The 20,531-nt window shown below is 45.0% G+C and overlaps 1 protein-coding gene across 4 annotated transcripts in view; it reads right to left on the minus strand.

Moving 5' to 3' along the window:
- Window positions 1-3,889: 3,889 nt before the first annotated feature.
- Window positions 3,890-20,531, minus strand: part of KCNB2 (potassium voltage-gated channel subfamily B member 2) — a 283,417-nt gene continuing 266,775 nt past the window's right edge. For all 4 annotated transcript variants that reach the window (XM_016153715.2, XM_036232796.1, XM_036232795.1 and 1 more), the window contains one exon: window positions 3,890-7,813. In XM_016153715.2, coding sequence (XP_016009201.2) covers window positions 5,672-7,813 — 2,142 coding nt within the window. In that variant the 3' untranslated portion in view covers window positions 3,890-5,671. The remainder of the gene's footprint in view (window positions 7,814-20,531) is intronic.

A 20,531-nucleotide genomic window follows, 5' to 3' on the forward strand; every position in this document is an offset into this window, starting at 1 on the left:
CTAGAATCACATTTCCTTTGGCCGAAGTGGGCAACAGTTACATTAAAATTCTCAGTAGATTTCAGATAGCTACTCTCGTTTTAAGCATGGATATTTAGAAAGCTTATGTGGTGGTCATTCATTTGTTAGATTAGGAATGAAAAATCACTTGCATCTGAGGGTGAAAAATAGTGGATTATAGAAACTGTCAGACAACAAACTTAAACATATTGCCTGTCATACTATTTCCAGCTGACCCTGGAGGGTTGGATTTCACTTTAAACATGAAACCTACTAGACTGTAAAAAATTGAGGGAATTACCTGTACGTAAATTAATTTCTGGCACTTGGCAGACAAAAACGTTTGTTGAATGAAATATTCTATCACAGCAATTCTGGAAGTATCTGTTAGATGATAAATAATTTCAGGAGAAAAATTAAAGTTGAAATTATGGTCCCAATTGTAAATTTCATGTCAACGATAAGTGTTCAGTCTAAATTTTATACAAGTTTATACATATACCTAATATAAATTTCTCTGCTTAACAACCGTTTAATTTACTTACATATTTTTTAGTCTTTCTTCCTTTTTTTTGTACCTCTATCTTTTGTTGGCCCTGGGTTGTCTTATCATTAAAGACATTCCCCTCCACCTCCCTGTGTTTATATGTATATTTATAGGTTAAAACCCTTTTAGATTTAACAAGGAAGAGATTATACAATAATGGCAAGTAAAGATTTATGCAATAAGTCAGATTGTTTTCAAAAAGCAAATAGAAGAAATGGTTATTGAAATGACTAAAAGATAGCATTACATTACAATAAGACCTAACTTCAATAATACAGAATGTTCGCTAACATTCTGGAGTTGGGATCTTTTCTTTTTCTTATCAGGGATGGGATTTGAATGTTCTTTTTTTTTTTAAACTTAGATTTTATAAATATTTTTTCTTACTTTTCTCTTTCCTTCCTTCCTTCCTTCCTTCCTTCCTTCCTTCCTTCCTTCCTTCCTTCCCTCCCTCCCTCCCTCCCTCCTTCCTTCTCTCTCTCCTTTCTTTCTGTTCTTTTTGGGCGAGGACAGTGGCAGTGAAAAAAATAATATATTTTCAAATTCATATGGACCTAGTGAATAAATACCTTCAGTTAATCTAAATAATTTTTGGATACTGAATCTTAAATATCTTCCATTTAGAAATTCAGAGGATTAAACAAAATAGTGATACATTGGTAAAATGTTGCCTCTACTCAATAAGAAGTAAGAAAAACCATCAACACACTATTAAAATATAAAGTTATAGATTTTAACTGGTATTAAATTTTGCACTAGTTAGTTGTATACTATCACTAGCTATTTGACAAGCAACATATCTAATAGAAAAATTATTTTTCAATTTATCAGATAATAAGGAAAGACGACACGTAATCTCACTCAACTGGACTAACAATTTGTTACCTCGAGTGTAAATCTAAACTGATTCAAAAATAATTATGGATCAACTACCCATCTTTTTCTTAGGAAAACAATTTGTTGCAAAAGCATTTCACTTGTTCCTGCCACATGCTTTCCTGGTTTGATAATTGAGTGATTTTTCCATACTCAGAAGAGACATTTTTCAGCAACACGAATGATCGTTTGGCTGGTTTTAAATGGGCCAGACAGTAAGGTCCATGAAGTTGGGGCTGTACCCTAGAACCAAGCTCAGGGCCTTCTAGAGAATATGTGGGTTCTTACCTAATATCTGCTGAATGAATGAACAGTGAAATGACAATGGATTCAATTAGACGATATTTTGAATTTAGTCTAGAAGTAGTTCTAAAGTCTACTTGTTTTTGTTTCAGAAAATCAACTGGCTTCCTTAAGCCTTCTGCCTGACGAGCATGTCATGTTACATCACGAGCTAGAAATTCTTTTCCTTAACCCAGGGGTGTGTATTTTATGACTTCAAATTCTAAGTTGGCAAAGGTTGGCATTTACCTTAGTTCATTATCATTTGGTCTGATTTGCTGCTGCTTTAAACAAAGTGCTTGACTATATAAATGCACCTCCGGTTTTATTTACATAACTTCAGATATTTATAGAAACAGACCCCTGAGCACCCCGTGGTATAGTGGAATGCTGGACTTGATGCCAGAGGATGTGGTCGAGGCCAGGTTCTACTATTCGCCAGTGAGTGACCTTCACTAACTTGAACAAAATACGTAACCTCTCCGTCCTTCATTTCAGAAGGTTATTGTGAGGATTAAGTGCAACAAGAAACTATAAAGTACTTCACATACATAAGGCCTTTTTTTTTTTGTTTTCTATTCAAATTCCGAGAGAAAAAAGTTGAATTGCTGACTTTCTTCAGCCCATGTCCACATGAGAGGGAGTCTGTTTTGACAAGAAATTAATGGGAACAGACACTTAGACCGTATTCTCCTTGTTATCAAACTTAGTCATATCAGGATAATGCTTGATCTAAATGCTTGCTTCAAATCGGTTGGTTGTGCCAAAGTGGAGGAATTTCTAGTGGAAATGTTTCGGGACTAATCAGGTAGACTCCAGGGACTCACTTAGTATGTCACTCTTGTCTTAGTGATCCGACCCAAGACACTTATCCATGCGCCCATTCCTGTCCTTTTATGATGGATCTCAATCTTTGAGCTAAAAACAATCTTGCAGCAATTTGCACTGGCTGTTAACATTGCCAGAATAATCAAATTAATCATTATTTTGAGTTCATTCAAATATTCTTCACTCATTGACGTTTGTCCCTGGTCACTGACGTAGACATTGATGAGTGTGCTCTCCTGGGGAACGAATCAATGTGCCTGTCATTCACGCAGTGTTTCTCAAACTGGTGATACATTTTTCAGGGGGTAAAAAAGAGGTATTTGAAGTTATAAGAGTATCCATTTTAGTAGCTGACAGGTAATATAAAACATTCTTTTATATTGAAACATATGCTATGCAGTAAAATGCAGCATTTACATGAATTTTTAATGTAAAACAAAAGACTTGAAAAGACCTCTGTGCTTGGTACATTCCCAAACCATTCCCAGCACTCATGTTCATCTTCTTCAGTCCACGGACGAGGGAGGAAGAGTTGCACAAGTGCATTCTGGGAGCCCTCAGCTCCTGAACTGCCTCCCTATAAACACCAAAGTCAAGGTGCCTTTTTCCTAGCTGAAGACTTTTGGCTTGGAGGGGCTACGAATGAAGGTTAAGCTCTCCATAGGATGTTCTTGAAAATTCTTTAACATTTAAAATGGGAAGAAGTTTCAGGAAGAATGCTTTCAGAGGGGAATGTCTAGGATCCCTTATCTAGACAAGATTTCTCATAGGAAGCATTCAGAGCAGGATTCTCACTAGAAGGCCTAGTGGACACTTGAAAGGTAGGATTAGTGAATTATCAGGGCAATAAGACAAGTCCACTTGTGCAGACAGATAAATTAAAAAAAAAAGTTGAGATTATACAACATGGAGACATTAGAAAATAATTGCTTCATGAGACTCTGATGTAAAGAACACGCTTTTCATAACGTATTTGCTCTTTATCTAAGCAGCGATACACCTGCTTGACTTGAAAAACTACACAGAGGAAATTCAAACACTCTAGACTCACAAAAACTGATCGACATTTAGTTTTAGATTCTGAAATAAGTATGAGTAATGTAAATATTGATGATTAATGACCATAAACTCTTAAAAGTTATGTTTAGAAACGAACATGAAAACCATTAAATTCTAAGCACGGTGAAAAATAAATGTCTAAAATTATTTTTAGCAGTAGGGGTTCTTGGATTTCAACTAAGATCAAGACTTGTTTTCTTATCTGAGATATAATGACCAGATTCTGTTAAAAAAGGAATGTTATTTCTTAAGTTAGATTCTAAATATTTAGGTTATCTTTTTCCAGTGGTTTTTTTTAAATTTTAAAATTAGAATAAAATTTAGTATTTTCTTTTTATCGAATCCACAAATAGTTGCGTTCTAAATTTGGCCCAGAATTTTCCTATTTCCCTGAACTGCGCACACGCACACACACGCATACAAAATGCATTATACTGAGGCAAAATTTGGACATTCCTGAGAGAGATCAAGAAATCATATTAATCTGAAAGCTTAAGGGAGCTGATAAATAATTTTGTCTTGGTTTTTATTGGGGCAAAACTGAGACAAAGAGAGGTTTTCAAGACTCATCCAGGATCACACACCGGAGCCGGAGCTTTGATTTCTTTTAAGCAAAGTGGACTCAAATGACATGTGTTCTAGCACAGACTTCACCAAAGGGCAACCACCTGCCAGTGCCTTAACTCCTCTGGATTTCACTGTTCTCAGTAGAACATTCTGGAAGTGGTTACAAGCGTAGTCCAGAACACCCTTTGGAGACACTGGAAGCATTGGGGTGGGGGTGGTGGTGGTGTTTCTAGTTGCTGCAATTACTAGAGGTTGCTGCTGACATCTGTGGCCCTTCCGAATTGGCAGCGTCTCCTTCCCCCATTGGTAAATATGGGGTGACCCATTACCAGCTCAGGGTCTTTTTATGGTAACTCATTTCCGAACCCAACTCTATTTATGGGGGGTGGGGGGTGGGGATGGGGGTGGGGGATGGCAGTCTCACAAAAATAGCTCTGCTCTTAGTTTGTTAGAAGTCACTTTTTGGAATTCCCATTTTGGTATATCTGCATTCTATCCTTAGATTTTTTTTTAGATGGAAAAGGTTATGTTGGATACTGGTAAAAAAAAAAAGTCATCTTTAGATGGCAAAGGTGTAATAAAACAAAACAAAACACCACCACCAAATCTGATTTCCAAATGTGGAGTGCCATTAAAAAAAAAACGTTTAACTATACGATATAACTTTTTTTGTATTTTCAGGTTTTCTAAAAATGCACAGCTGTAATAGTCTGTGGCATGATATCTAATTGCCTGGCAAAATTTCAAGCTTGATTTCCGAATGTTTTGATATCTGGTCATTAAATCTTGCCTATGTCATGATTTATAAATAAAATCACAGATGCCGTAACTAAGCCCAAAAGAAAAACGCGCCCTATGAATTACATCACAAATGAATGGAAATACTGTATTCCTTTAAACAAATGTACTTAGAAGAGCTTTATAACTCAAAGCGAGACAGGTGACATGGTGTAGGAAGAGGTTGCAATTTTGCAACAAGAAGTCTGTACAGCTCCTCCACGCAGCGCCGGGAAGGGAGGAGCTGCGTCTCAGAAAGTCGCTTCCGCGGGTTCATGACACTTTTGCATCCCGGGCCCCGTTATGTACAAAGTGAGGCATTTTGCAAGCTCAGAGCACCTTGCTCTTCGCAATTACGAACGCGTGCAATGACATTTCATCCTTTCATGTACAAATTCTAAAATTCATTGTAACGGAAAAGTTGGAAGTTGAAAATCTGTCTACGATTTGAAATGAAAGGATCAGAAATGTCAGACACTGCAGAATACTGGCTCCTGACAGAGCTCTTTATTTGTTCTCTGTTCCTCAGTCATTTTTGTTTGTTACAAAATGCAGTCTTGACTTTTTATTTAAACAGTCTTTAAACTAAACTGTTCATGCCATGCAAAAATAACATTTTATGCACTTTTTTGGGGGGAAGGGGGGCTTCTTATTTTTTAGTTCACAGGCATTATTAACCGCATTTTTAAGAAACAAGTTTTTTTTTTTTTTTTAAATTATTGCTTTTGTAACTAGTCACATGCTGGTTTCACGTGTGGGACAATAACCTGTGTCTTCCGGGTTAGAATGGATTTCTGGGGCAAACAAGTGGTTTTCCATCTTGTACCCCTCTTGACTACCGTCCTTTTTAACTTCGGCCATAGCGTGGTAAATGTCTTGCCTACAATTGTGACTCGTGTCCTGGGCGGGGGAAGAGTCCACACAGGCCTCTTCTCTTAAAGGGTCTCTTCCATCGCTAGCCTTCTCTGCAAAGCAGTTGGGGCTGGGGTCTGCCTGCTTGTCCTGCCTGGTCCCTTGGAGCTCCAAGAAGTCACCGTCCTCGCCAGTGTCTATCTCGGTGAAGCTCCGCCTCTCTCTCGACGAGAAAGGAAAGGGTTTCTGCTTGGGGAACCGCAGGGCGGGCCCCTGGGAAGGGCCCTGACAATGCGCGGGGACCCCGGCGCCCGGCGCGGCTCTGTCGCCGCGCGCGGGGTCCTCCTCCAGGAGGATGGTGCTGAGGAGCTGCGGGCCCGCGAGCGGGAGCTCGGCGGCGGAGACGGGCAGCGGCCGCGCGGTGCTGGGCGGGGTCTGCGGCGCGCCGCCCCGGGCCTCCTGGAAGTTCACCCGCAGCGAGCGCGCCTTGAGCGGGTGGCTGCCCCGCAGCGAGCTCCTGGGGCTCTCGGAGGCACTGTCGGGCGGCGCGCTCTGGGGCCCGCCGGAGTCGGGGTTCGGAGTCAGGTCGACGGGAGCGTACTCCGGGGCGGCGCCCCGGCCCGCGGGCCCTTTCTCTCTGGCGAGCGGTGGAAAGGGGGGCCCGCGGGCCCTCTGGGGCTCCTCGGCCCCGAGGAGCTCGGGCGGGAACTTCATGTGCAGGTGGGAGGCGCAGGGCGGCGGCAGGGGCGACCGCTCGGTCTCGGTGAAGTCGGTGGCGCAGCTGGTGAAGCTGTCGATGCTCGAGGTGCTCTTCATGTCCACCACGACCTCGGCCTGCGCCACGGCCAGCTGCTCCCGCGCGCACGCCACCTCCTCCATCTCGATCTCCTCCTCGCGCGCCGCGGGGCCCGCGGGCGGCGCCGCGCCCTCCCCGCCCGGCTGCGCGTGCGCCTGCGGCCTGGTGAGCTCGTTGTACAGCAGCTCCAGCTTCTGCGCGCTCAGGTGCTGCGGGCTGCAGGCCGACGTGTTGTTCAGCTGCTCGTGCGAGTCCTTCTGGCTCACCTCCTGGTACTTGTTCTCGTAGGACTTGTTGGAGCTCGTTTCGGACAGCGCCTTCCTGGCCCACTTCCAGCGGCTGGGGGACAGGTGGCTGTCGTCGGCCGAGTCCTTGGCGTTGGCCGACTCGCCCGCCTTCTCCGCGGCCACGTCGATCAGCTCCATGCTGCGGGCGAAGGCGTCTTTCAGGTTCATAGACACGATGCTTCCATTTCGTTTGGCCCGCTCGAGGGCCTCCCTCCTTTTAATGGCCTTCTCCTGGCGTTTCTGCTCCTTGTAAAACTCCGAGAAATTGTTCACAATGATTGGGATGGGAAGGGCGATCACCAGGACCCCCGCGATGCAGCAGAGGCCCCCCACGATCTTCCCCAGTAACGTTTTTGGGTAGATGTCGCCGTAGCCCACAGTGGTCATGGTGATGGTGGCCCACCAGAACGACGCCGGGATACTGGTGAACTTGGTGGCGTCTTCGTCCTTCTCCGCAAAGAACACCAGGCTGGAGAATATCATTATCCCCATGGCCAGGAACAGTATCAGCAAGCCCAGCTCGTTGTAGCTCCGCCTGAGGGTGAAGCCCAGGGACTGCAGGCCCGTCGAGTGCCTGGCGAGCTTCAGGATGCGCAGGATGCGCATGATGCGGAAGATCTGGACCACGCGCCGCACGTTCTGGAACTGCAGCACGCTCTTGTTGGACTCGGTGAGGAAGATGGTGACGTAGTACGGCAGGATGGCCAGCAGGTCGATGACGTTGAGCGGGCCTTTGAAGAACTTCCACTTATTCGGCGAGGACAGGAAGCGCAGGAGGTACTCCATGGTGAACCAGGCGATGCACACCGCCTCCACGTGCGCCAGCTGCGGGTTGTCATTGGCCTGTCCGAACTCGTCTGTTTCCTGCAGCTCGGGCAGGGTGTTGAGCGACAGCGCGATGGTGGAGAGCACGATGAACAGGATCGACACGATGGCCAGGATCTGGAAAAGACAAGAAAGCCCGCGTGAGCAGGTCCCCGTGGTTGCTCGGGCAGCTGGGAGACACACACGGGTCCACCATTCCGTAAAGGATGTGGATCGCACTGCGCAGCGGCATTCCAAGGAGGTAACTTTACAACCTAAAATTCTCTCATACAAATACATTCACTTTTTTGGTGAGTTCATCGCACTTGGGAGTCTAACGTAGCATACATTTAAGTTCTAGGGCCTGAGTGATGTGAAAAAAATCCATGTTCCCCTCCCCCTCCCCACCCATTATTCTCAGGCACATCTGTGTGAGCGACTACCCTTGGGAGTAGCTTTTGGGGGAGCAGTCACCTCTCCTCTCGTAGTTATTGGTAATTTTTCTCTCTGAACCACCCAGTTTGGTGTTGTCTTAAGTGAATCACCACACGTGCTACATAAGCCGGAAGGAATTCATGATTTCCACGAGTTTTATTCTACAACCAAAACCACGAATGCAGGCCTCCACGTGCAGAGATGGCGTGGTGCTCAGCACCACAATGCTTCTCACGGAGCCATACTATTTGTGTGGATGGAACTGAGTCAGGAGAGCCTTCGACCCGGGACCTGTGGGCCTCTGGCCAGGGTCACGCGGGGAAGAACACTGTGAACAGCTTCGTTCAGCCAGGGGAGGCTTCGTGAGGAAGAGCTCGAAGGCCGTCCACGGCGATCTCAGCGCAGGGCAGACATCTCAGGCAGGGGAGTAACAGCCCCGTGTCGATGTGGAAGGAAGGGGGAGGGCTCAGTGGGAAGGAGGAAGAGAACCAAGCGACTGGACTTCAGAGTCAGGCGTTCTGAGGGCTGAGCCTGGCTTTATCGCTTACTGCGTGACCTTGGGCAAGTTACTTAACCTCTCTGTGTCTGAGTTTACAAGTCTGTCGAATGAAGACAATAATCATTGTTATTTCATGGTAGTTTTGGAGAATGCCAGCCACACAGACATCGCTAAATAAATGAAAGGTGCACCTATTACTGGAGGCTGAAATGAGCAGGACTTCAGTCTTGGAAGACAAAGGCCAAGCACTGGTAGGCGGGAAACCTGTAAAACCATGTAAGAGACAGACAGGCCGAGTCAGACTGCCTCACCGTTACCCTGTGTCTCAGGCTGACATGGAGTGCGTGAAGATGAAGGTTTGACGGCAGTGGAAGGAAGCGCTTCTTGGAGAAGTAGGAAACCTGAAACCTCTCCTACCTACGTCGGGTCTGGCCTTGTTTCTTCCGATCTTTGCCAATGACCTTGGAAGGTGTCACTGGTCTCCGTTATTTGTAGCCCTGTGAAACATATCCTGATGGCGACTGTTTAATTTAGAGATTCAGCGTCTAGTTCACATATGGAAAAGATAATGATTAAACACACAGCTCAGTAAACATCAGACTGTGAAAAAATTAGTTTATCTCTGACATCGGGACTCTGAGCTTGTTTTTCTTTTTCCCTCCTCTGTTTCTCTGCATCTGGGTTACTCTTCTTTCCCTTTCTCTTTTCTCCTCTTATGCCTCCTTTATACCTTTCATTGCCTTTTCCAGCTTCTTTCTTAAATTGCTATAAAGTAAAACCATGGTATAATATATTTCAGAATGTGTTGCAGCTATTAAATAAAGACTTATGGTTCTTTAACTTAAAGAATAGTATTTATTAGTTATTTTGTTTTGTTTTTTTTCTTAAATAAAACTAAATTAAATACTTTTTACTTGAGAACACATCAGAATTTCCTTTAAAATTGCAGATCAATGAATCACAATAAAGGTTCTCTTCATCCACTCTAAGAGATTGTGAAGGTTAGAGTTAGAAATCCCCTCAAGAAGGTTTACGTAAACCCATAGATAACAAATTCAGAGAGTTTATTAAGGGCAAGCTGGGAATACCCACCTTGAATCTCTACCTCAGAGCCCAACGGCAAGGCGACACTCACAACATTCTGTCACTAAAATATTCCGAAGGAAGTACTGGTCAGATTCCATCTACTCTTCGGCTCTTACCCTGAGGAACTAGATGCCTCTGCGTTTTCTAGGAGGTCACTCTGTTGCTAACACACTTTGGGAATTTTGAGTACGGGGATGGCTGCCATCACCCTTACACTGAGACTCCATATCCTAGATTTTCCATATCCAAGGTGGACCTTCAGTTTTTCTCAGCCCCTCGGTCAGAGCTAGACTGTTGGTCATTTTATTTCGGTCGCTAATTCTGGAAAACAATGAAATGTTGCATTACTGACACAGTGTAGAGTTTAGTTGGTGGCAGCTAACAAACATGGCTGCCTTTAAAGCGAGTACACACAGCCTGACTGGGAGTAGTCCTCGAAGAAGGAACCCCCACACTCACGTTAAAGAAACCATAAGCTACTGAAGTGTGTGACATTCTGTCTCATGTTCAACTTCAATCTGTCAAAACTGTTTGCTCTCCAGGTAAAGAAACGACTTATTTTAAATATCTTGTGAAGCTTGGTGTTCTCCCAGAAAGACAACCTGTTAAACAGATTATGCAATATGTACCAAGGTTGACACGTGATGCGATAAGCCCAATGCAAGTTTATTGTCTTATTGTAGAATTGTTGTTGTTGTTGTTGTTTTTTTTTTAACACAGTAAATGTAACAGAAGTAGAATTTGGCTCGAAGTTGCAGGATATACTTCTCGACGTGGAAATTCACTTCAGCACAGCAAACCCTCATGGCGTTTAGGTGCTGCTCTATCGTAACTACGCAGTTAGGTTTTCAATCCCGTTACCTCCAACAGCTGGGTCCCGGTGGAAAACTCAGAGTGAGCCTTGCCTCACGACCTCATTTATCCCTGAAATTCGTATTTCCTCGTATTACAAGTATTTTAATCAGAACTTTGGGTTTTGAAAAAGAGACATTTCTCTTAAAAAAAAAAAAAAACAACAACAACCCAGTTTATTGGTACATGAAAACATCATGAGACACACACTATATCATTTGCCAGAACGATTTTCTTTTGTAAGATCTCACTTGAAGTGTACACTCTGAAGTCACACAGGCCAGAGACTAGTTTAGCAACCTATTTATACCAGCTGTTCCCTGAAAGCACACCCATTTGCTGAATTATTTCTCACCCGCTCCAACTTCCAATTTCTGCAAGGAAGGCTTCTAAATTTCCAGAATTAAAGTGCCATTAAAAACTGGCTTTGTTCCTTGGACACCTAGTCAGCATCATCAGCTCCTCAATGACCATTAGCAGGAAACTGCAAGGATATATTTCCACCGTTATCCCCATATCTAAAGAACATCTGGCAGCTTCAAAGAAAGAAAGAAAAAAACAAAGCCGCAATGCAATCGTTATTTCTCCTTTTAATGAATCTCTGCAGTAAACCTCTTCTGAAAAGTATTTTCGGGGTCAACATCATTTAGACCACATTATAAAAATGCCAGAAAACAGAAGACATGCCAGGGTCACGCCGAAACGAAGCAGCCCTGCCAAGGGAACATGTTAGACGGAGCCAAATCCAGCAGGACGGAGGAAAACGGGCGTGATTCACGTTACAGCTGCTCTCGGGGGCAGGCTGCGTGCTGTCCCATGGCCAGCGGGCAGCTGCAGCTCACATGGCAGGTCTTCTTCGCGGCATAAAGGCGAGCATCACAAACAAGGGCCTTTAGTGGAGTCCCGTTTGCCTTGTTTTGATGGCAACAATCGGGGACCACAATTTGAATGGGCTCAAGCACTTCTGTACTTACTAGGGACCGAGGAGGTGTTTATGGGGCAGAGGGGCCCTGCCTTTCATAGCTGTCTGATGTGGACATTTTTAACAATCATATAGACACATTCTATTATCTGCACAGAGTCACTCCGGCTTCTGTCATGAAGGCTACATAAGGGCTTGTCAATCAAAATGTGGTCCTCGATCCAGCAGCAACATCCAGGAGCTTATTGGAAGGGCAGTATCTCAAACTCCCTCCCAGGCCCACTGAATCAGCTTGTTTTCACAAGATCCCAAGGGATTCACATGCACCTTTACGTTTGAGAAGTTCTAACCTCAAACATCAATGACTGCCATGAAAAAAAAAATCAACTTTGCAGGTTCTTCCACAGATTTTTAACCAGTGGGTCTCAGTTCTGGAAACAAGATGAGCTGTTAGGCCTTGTGGGGCTTTTCCACGCTGTTTGGTTCAGTCACTCGCCCAGCTCTGAGGTATCTATTTTTCATGTAATAGAGCTCGTAAGATCAAGATTAGAGCTTAACTATACATAGCACCTCGTAGGTGCTATTTTATGGCATTTATTGCATTTATTCAATGAATTAGCTTTCACAGACTAATACTTATGTGCACAGTGGTTCCTGGTCAGCAAGGCAAATTCAACCACCGTGATATTTAGTCTTCATGGAAAAATACTCTGCTGATATTATGACAAATGCTCAGATAAGTTTTATATAAAGCTGAAATACTCTTGTGTTCGAATTTCTTTCTTTTTAGGTAGAAGTTTGTCAGCTGTTGACTTATGTGTGGTCACCCTGTCACGGCCTCTGGCCAGGTCTCACTCCCTGTCATCTGTACAATATTCGCTAGCTGCCAAGAGAGGGGAGAGGTCAGGTCTGAAGGCTACCACACATCTCTGCCTTCCAGTGTCTGGAAGGAGCATCTGCTTACTAGCCCATGCTTTGCGTGGTACCCAACTGTTTTGAATAAGGCCCAGTTTAAAAGCCCTAGCTTCTTAAAAAAAAAATTTCTTGATTTCCATAGTGAAAATCACTTCTTTTTCTGGTTTTCATAATGGGTTTTCTGGAGCTTTGGGGTTCTTTGTCTTAGGTCGCTACTGCTGAAAGGAGAAGACTAGAGGACAGGGCGCCTGGGAACCCCACCCCAGCCACAGAGGAGGTGGAGCTGTCCTTCCTCACAGTGCTGAAGATGCACAACTACGTGAAGAGGCGAACATCTGTCATAAAAGCACCTTAAATCTACGGTGCAGTACGAGCACACGTGCATTTACATACCTATGACCAGCTGTATTTCTCCTCTGGAGATGAGAATACTGGTAAATATTGCTGGCTGTGTTTGAAGATACGGTGGGAAAGACCTTATGCGTGACCGGAAGCCTCCGTACGATTTAGTCACAAACAAACGGCTATCTCGTTTGTGGTCACAGCTGCTGTTTGCAGAGTTGCTTATTGAGCACAGCTTTGTCTGTTAGACTTCTAGGACTTCTGAGTGCCAAGCCAGTTTCGTATATGCCAAAGAAGCTAAAACGTGACCTCCCCAAGCAGGCAGAAGGCATGACTAAACACATTACCGTCAGATAGCCCACAAAGCAGCAGTCCACTGGGCCCTGGCTGCCTCCGGCCAGCTGTACCGCGTTAAATGGCCTCTAGGAGGCTGAAAGTTTTGGGCACCAGGAGAGGCTGACTGAATCATGTTTCCTCATAGGATGAGTACTCTTTTATGGTTTGGGATCATTTAGATAAACATAATCGAAAACACAAAATTCGTTTTGCCACATTATTTACAAACTGGTTTAGAATTCCTCAAAAAAGCATTTTCTAGGATTTTTGTTCAGGTCTGAGCACTCAATCCAAAGAATGTCCATTGAAGATACTGTGTTATCCCCATCAAATCTTTATTTATGTAAATACAAATCCAACAAAGGCCATCTGTGGCCCTTAGTTTCTAAATCTGATTTCCTAAGGCATTAAGCTGAAACAAAAAAAGAAACAAATTCTAAGCTTTCTATATAAATAAAAGAGTTAACATAATAGTAATTAAAAAAAAAACCCCACAGTATCATTCCCACGGCCCCATCCTCTGATTGCATAAATGGTAGGTGTTTGCTTCTGAGAGTCTAAGCAGACAAGGGAACAAAGCATAAGCAGATGATGACTTAGCACTGTTGCAAAAGACACAACTGTTATGTTGCTCGATCTTTTTTGCTTTAGAGCTCTCATCCTAATGATATGGTTGGGAGATTGTCAGGTACCATATATTTGGCAGATAAACAAAGAATGCCAAAATTCGCGATAGAAAGAGGTCGAGAAGAACGAACTCGCTCTCTGCAAAACCATGACTAGGAAGGCTGAAAATGAGAACATAATTGCCCGACTGCAAACTGGCCTCCTGGGCTGGCCTGGGAGACGTGGTGGGGTGAGTTTTATTTATCCTGGGCACTCGTCAGCTTGCTTCCTCTTCTGCCCTCTGCCCCTGCATGCACCTGCCTTCCCTGGTCTTGTCTGGCAGGGCCAAGTTCTCAGCCTCTCTGGGGCTGCCCAGGGCTCTCCAACACAGCACACGCAGCTGCCCCCTCCCTCCCTGCCCCCTCCCATTCTCCATCGGAATATCTGTCCAGCAGCCTTCCCCTCCGGCTCCTGTTCTACAGCCTGAGTCCACCATGAGAAGTGGGTTATATCCTGACCTAAATAAAGGTATCCTTACCCATAGAATTTCAGGCAATGGAGATATTTTTGATTTGTGGACGCTTTTATGCCTAATTATAAGGCTATTATGCCTAATTATAAGGCTGATATTACTGGAGAAATACGTTTTGGTATATGGAACCATCATTCTTTAAAAAATTTATCACTTAAATAAATGCTATAAAACATATTTTTTTCTCTCCTAATCGCAACTCCATTAGCAGAATAAAAATTCTGTTTGAACTGAAACTTGGATACTTGGCTTTATTCATGTGGCATTATAAATAGATTATTGACTAGGTCTCAGGTTTTTAACTTTGGAATTTATTCTTTGTTTTCAATAAAATGACCATATGCTCATTTAAAGACAGTATAAAAAATTCCCTCTCATTTATAGTGTCTGTTTTTTTTTTGGCTTTCTTTTTTATCTGAACATTATAATAAGGGCAAGATCTTACATATTAATGACTGCTTTTAGCCAACTGATTATAGTATTTACTCTCTCTCATTCCACTGAAAGTATATTTGGTGCTAAATTCAACCTTTTGATTCTCGGCTTCTCTGAGCCATAGATGGGTTTATTTCATTTTGATTTAGTCACTCTCTAAACAGTTAAATCATTTCTTAGCTTCAGTGCTCATCAAAAGTCTCACAAGCAAATGCTTTTCTTCTTAGCGTAATGGTTTATTGTTCTTCACGTCTGAAAACTTCCTCTACAATCAACAATCTTTTATATTAAACTAACCTTCTACAAAATGCACGGGAGTCAAAGGGATTTCAAGTTGACCCCTAATATAAACAGATTACTATGATTTCTTCGCACGAGGTTTCAAGGTGTCACAAGGTCTCGTGGGTTCTCGTGGATCTCCTGATTTAGAAACGGTTTCCTGAGACCAGCTCCACCTTTCCAACCTCCTGGGCGATGTTTCTAGCCACATCTCCATTGGTTCACCTAGACTTTGGGACAGCGGGGAAGGAAATTCACGATGCCACCGTCCGGCACACTTTCCTGTGGCAAATCCCTCTGGATTGTCCTATTTCTACTAGTACTGCCTTCATTTCATTTTTCTAACCCGGGACTTAAAGTCCATCTCCCCATCCCCCCTGTTCTAATATTCCGTATCTAGATCTGTGTTTGTGTATAACTCTTCTCCCTCAAGCTACACATCCAAATCCCTATGTTCTATCCGTTCACCTTTTAGGATCTTTATTCAGATCCATTCCCCTTAATTCGTCTCCCCTAACTCCTCATTCCTGAACAGCTGCATTTGCCCTCTGATTGTTTCCACTACCTCCTGTCTTGTTCATTTCCTTTCTGGGGAAGACACGGCGTGGGGGAAGCGGGGATCCGAGGCGTACGGGGTGCCTTCCTTGCCCTCATCTGTTTCACTGTCTCTGTGGCTTCCTCCTATTGTCTTAGGCCAGTCACGGGTCTCCTCTCTTCTGTGGGATTATGGTTTCTCAACGGTCAGGGCAGAGTTGACCGAGGCCTGTTTTCTTCAGAGCTCCCCACAGAATGCTTACACTTAGCTGTTTCATACATAAAATTTTGGTAGCATTGCTGAATTTCCTTTCAATACTCAGGGGTACGTCGCAGCAGCTGGCTACATTCTCAGTGCCGATGCGCGCATCTCTCCCTCGCTTGTTTTAAATCTTTCATCCCCCATGGATGCAGCTATCCTCTTTGGATCACTGGACGCCTCAGTCATCCAACTGCATGTTCAAGTAGGGAAATTTTCTCACTTTAACTCCAAATTCCACAGTGAAACTAAAACCAAACAGAACGAACGGTTGCATACCAACAACCCAACTGAGAACTATTTCTTCTAAGGCCATCAAGGCTTTTCCATTACGTGTGGTTACGGCTAGGGGGTTTAGTAGGTTTCAATGGAATCCAAAACGTTTTAACTAATGAAACCAAAGCAGGAGGGTGAAATTGCCATCTCCCTACCCTTCATTTTCTCCTCTCCTATACTTTATTTCCCTTCATCCATTTCTCCCATTTCTCCTTTCTGAACTCCTGCTCCTAGACAAAACTTAGAAAAGCATAATTTTGAAGTGCAATTCCAACTTCGGCTAACTGGTATGGCGTAGGAGAGAATTCAAACGAGTTCATGAAAGGGTTGATGGAACAGCCTCACCTCTGGGGAAACAAAATAACATCTGAGTGTCCCAGAAGAGACAAGAACATGCCATCTGATTGGACCAGGTCTAACCCCTGGGAGCTCCGGACTGGAGGGGAAACACCTGTGTAGGGCCACCCTGGATCTCTAGAATGATGAGCATCTGGGCTCTTGGCTTCTGGGAGAAGCCTGTCTCTCATGTATCCTCGGAATGTAAGTGTTCAGTCAAGGTCTGTGGACTCAAAATGAGAATAACGAAGGGCCCCAGGGACCTTGCACCCATGCTGGTGGTTGCCTCACCCAAGCAGAGCTGAATGATGCAGGACCCTATGAAGCAGCTTGGTATTCCCGTCAGGGAGAGCAGAGATCTCGTGCTCCAGTTGTTATATAAATAGTTGGCTACGTCTCATTTTTTTCCCCTTTTACAATGTAGCTATCTCGAAGGGAAGGTTCTGTATCTTACCAGCATACTGTCCATATCCAACACATGTCCAATAATAATGAGAAGCACTGTTTTTCATAAAATAAATGACAGGAGTCTACGAAGTGAGGCTCGCTCTCACCAGTAGGGGTCTCTGTTCTATCACGCTCTCCCCGAACTTGCCTACGTTTCTCCTGGACATACGGATGTTACATAAAAGGCATCTTTCTTTTAGAAGTCGTATACTGGAAAGAGAAGATATAAAGTGTCTTCTCTTTTTATTTGTATTCACTTTAACTCTGAATTTGGCCTCGCTTTGCAGCCCTGGTTGTTCATAATGTTGGCGGGAATTTGCAAGATAATCCCCCCTTGTCGCTCTTTAGTGCTTAAATTAACTTTCTTGGGAGGCTTCACCTCATACGAATCAGTGGTACATTTCTGAGCAAAACAGGAATAACCAAGTTTCTAGGTAGTCAGACTCTCCTACCGCTGAAGTTATCTCAGGTGTCAATCACGGGGCAGCAGGAGCACATTGCAGTGGAGTGTGTGGCCCCCGGCTCCAGACTCCCTAGGTTAAATCCTGGCTCTGCTTCTTACTACCGCATTGATCTCTGAGCTACTTACTCATTTTGTGCTTCATTTTCCCCTTATACAAAAAGGGATAATGAGAATATTAGTATTATATGGTAAAAGTGTTGTAAAGAATAAATACCTTATATCTAAAGTGGTTAAAACACTGCATGGCATGCGACGGGTTACATAAATATATATATTTTTATACGTAGAGGATATATATCTTTTGCATATACAGGATATATATGATACACACATATGTACATAGATATAATATATATATGACAGACAAAAGCTAGTTCCCACTTCGGCATAGCCCGACCGAGTCGATAGGGTTACCGTAGGGTACACGTGCACCTTCCTTGTGACTTGTCTCTCGAGTAATGAAACCTGAAGTATTGTGGAGGTTTTCCCCGAAGTCAGTTGTTGCTGCCACTCCACTTCTGCGCATGAGGGGACAGCTACCAGCCACCTTCCACCCACCACAACCCAGGAAACTCTTTCCAGGCGGAGTTGGGTTTTGCGCTTCGAGTTGTTAAAAACACAGTTGTTAAAAACATGGGGAAAGTGAGAGAAATGGGGAATAAACCAGCAGGACAACGACCTGCCATGGAGATACACGAAGATGTACAAACATTTTGATGGACTAGCCCAGCCGCTGTGCAAGCGAGCTCTGGTGAGGGCAAAGCCTGAGGGGAGGGGTGCTTGACAGTGACCGTCGAGCACTTAACACGCACCAGCTCGGGCCGGCGTCTCAAGCACATTCTGAGGCAGGTTCTGTTATCGCCTTTAGTTGACAGAGGGGAGGAGGAAAGACACACTGGTTTAAGGCCACGCACGGCGATAAATATCCGACACACGGCAATTCACGTCCTCAACGTTATACCGTCAGCTGATACTACTGCTGTCCTCATTGCACGAAACGGGAAACTGAGGCACGCGGAGAGTAAGCTGCCCACAGTGAGCAGGTGGCAGAGGCAGGATTTGAACCCAGCCAGTCTGGCTCCAGAGAGGGCCGTGTGGAAGAAGGCATGAGTGCGGCAGTTCTCAAACTTGAGATTGTGTGAAGAAGAATCACTCGCTGCGAGCCACCTCCTTGAGACGGTGCCGAAAACTGGGGACGACCGTGAGAGCCTGGGAACCCCGGCTAAGAAGGCGGCGTTGGCTCGGGGGTGCACGGCACAGCAGAAGAAGTACAGTCAGAGACATCGTACTACCCGCGTGTGGTGTCAGGGGGGTATGAGACTTGCCGGGGTCTCGCTTCATCAGTTATGTAAATGCCTAACCACTATGCTGCACACTTGGAACCAGTGTAACACTGTATGCCAACTATAGCTGAAAAATAAGATAAAACGTCAAAAGTAATAATGACTGGAAAAATATGTGCACATGGGAAAAAGAAAAGGCAGTGCTGGCTAACGAGAAGGGAGCGGCTCTGGTTTGGTCAGTGATGCATCGAGACGCTCTTGTCTTAAGACGGATCATTTGGGGCCTTAGTCGCCTTGCCTGTCAAATGCTATTTCCAGGTGAAAGGCTTTGAATGGTGTGTGCCTGCGTGTGACTGTGAGTGTGTGCGCGTGTGTATCTGTGTGTGTGTGCAGGAAATAAGGCTTGTTTGGTTTGAGGGTCAAGGCCTTACCTAGCACAGACCACAAACAATGTCCACACAGGGATAAGTAGATCTCAGCATGAATGCAAAACCCGTGTGCACTCTGTGCAGAACCCGTGTGCACTCTGTGCAGGTATCACTGAGAAAGCCAGGCTGGTTTCGGATCCACGAAAGTCACTGAGAAGACCCTGAAATGGGGCCTCGAGACGGAGGCTGTTGTCGGAGTTTCTGCTCAGCTGAGACCTTGCAATGCTCTCAATGGGAAAGTGATTCTCCAAGTGAAAATGTGCACAATGCAGAAAATCGCCACTGACGCTATATAGAGTTTAATTCCTTTTCAAAGAAAGCCTTGAAAACAGAATAAACACATTATGCTTGGATGGTGTATTCAAGAAGCCTCATCTGGAGGAAATGACTCTAGAATGGTTATTTTCCTTCGCCTTTGCCAGCGCCTGACGATGCCCGATAAAAAGCTAGAACGAGGCAGCCACGTCCAACCTCAAGGTCTTTTTGTTACGCACGAAACTGGAACGCCGAGGCAGAATCTAATTTCTATCGTGAGAAAACATTTCTAACTTGCTCGGATGCCCCTGTCCTGGGCTGTTCTTAATAAAAAGTGTTTGCATTCTAAATAGGGATCCACGTCTAGCAGATTCTCCTGACCTACTGTATCTCGCGTTTGCCCCGCCCGGCTACCTAAATTGTCGTCTCAGGGGTCGTTCAATGTCGCTTTACAGTCCTTAGTGTTCTTGACCTGTCAGCAGGACTTTACTCAACTGACCATTCCCGTTTTTGAAACCGTCTCTCCCCTAGGCCTCCGTGATGGTGCATCTCCCTCTTACGACCCTGGCCACGTCTCGGTCTCCGCCATCTACGTCCTTTACGCATCCTTCTAATGCTGGTGTTCCTTAAAACGCCCCGCTCCGCTCCGTTCCAGTCCCATTTCTCCCCGTGGTCCCAAATGCCATCTGTATACCGGTGGTTCCCAAATCTACCTACTCGGGGTAGATGGTCCTGCTGCTACTGCCGCGGCCACGAAAGGTCTATCGAGGCTGAGTGCTTCACAGTTTCGTTTACTTCTCCCCAAATCCTATGAGGTAGGTCGTTTTATCACCCCGGCTTATGAGGAAGAAACAGGTTTAGTAACGTAATGTCCAAGTGCGCACAGCTCATAAGGGACTCACACCTAGGTGCCCCCCAACTCAAAAGGCCGTGTCGCTGTGGACTGGCCTCGGGCCGACACGTGAACGGCCGACGCGATGGCCGAAATCTGTCCTTAGTGCCAGACTTGTCCTTTGGGTCCTTTTCACCTGAGCATACGTCAGGCCGAATTCGGCATCTCTCCTCAGTCACCCGAGGCCCCCAACACATCTCCCTCCTCCCCTTGTCACCCCATTGGCCCCCGAAGCCTGACGAGTCCACCCCTGACACCCCTCTCACGTCTGTTCATGACTCTCCACGCTTTCGCCACTCCCGGAACGCGGGGCCGCCGTCCTTTCTTGCCCGCATTACCGCCGCAGCCTGGGAACTGTCTTTCCTCCCACGTCCTGCCCCTCCCCCGAGGGCACTGTCCACGCCGTGACCCATCGGCTTTCTAAGGTGCACCGTCCGGCCTCCC

This window comes from Rousettus aegyptiacus, unplaced genomic scaffold (genome assembly GCF_014176215.1).
Source record: "Rousettus aegyptiacus isolate mRouAeg1 unplaced genomic scaffold, mRouAeg1.p scaffold_m13_p_15, whole genome shotgun sequence".
Taxonomy (NCBI): Eukaryota; Metazoa; Chordata; class Mammalia; order Chiroptera; family Pteropodidae; genus Rousettus; species Rousettus aegyptiacus.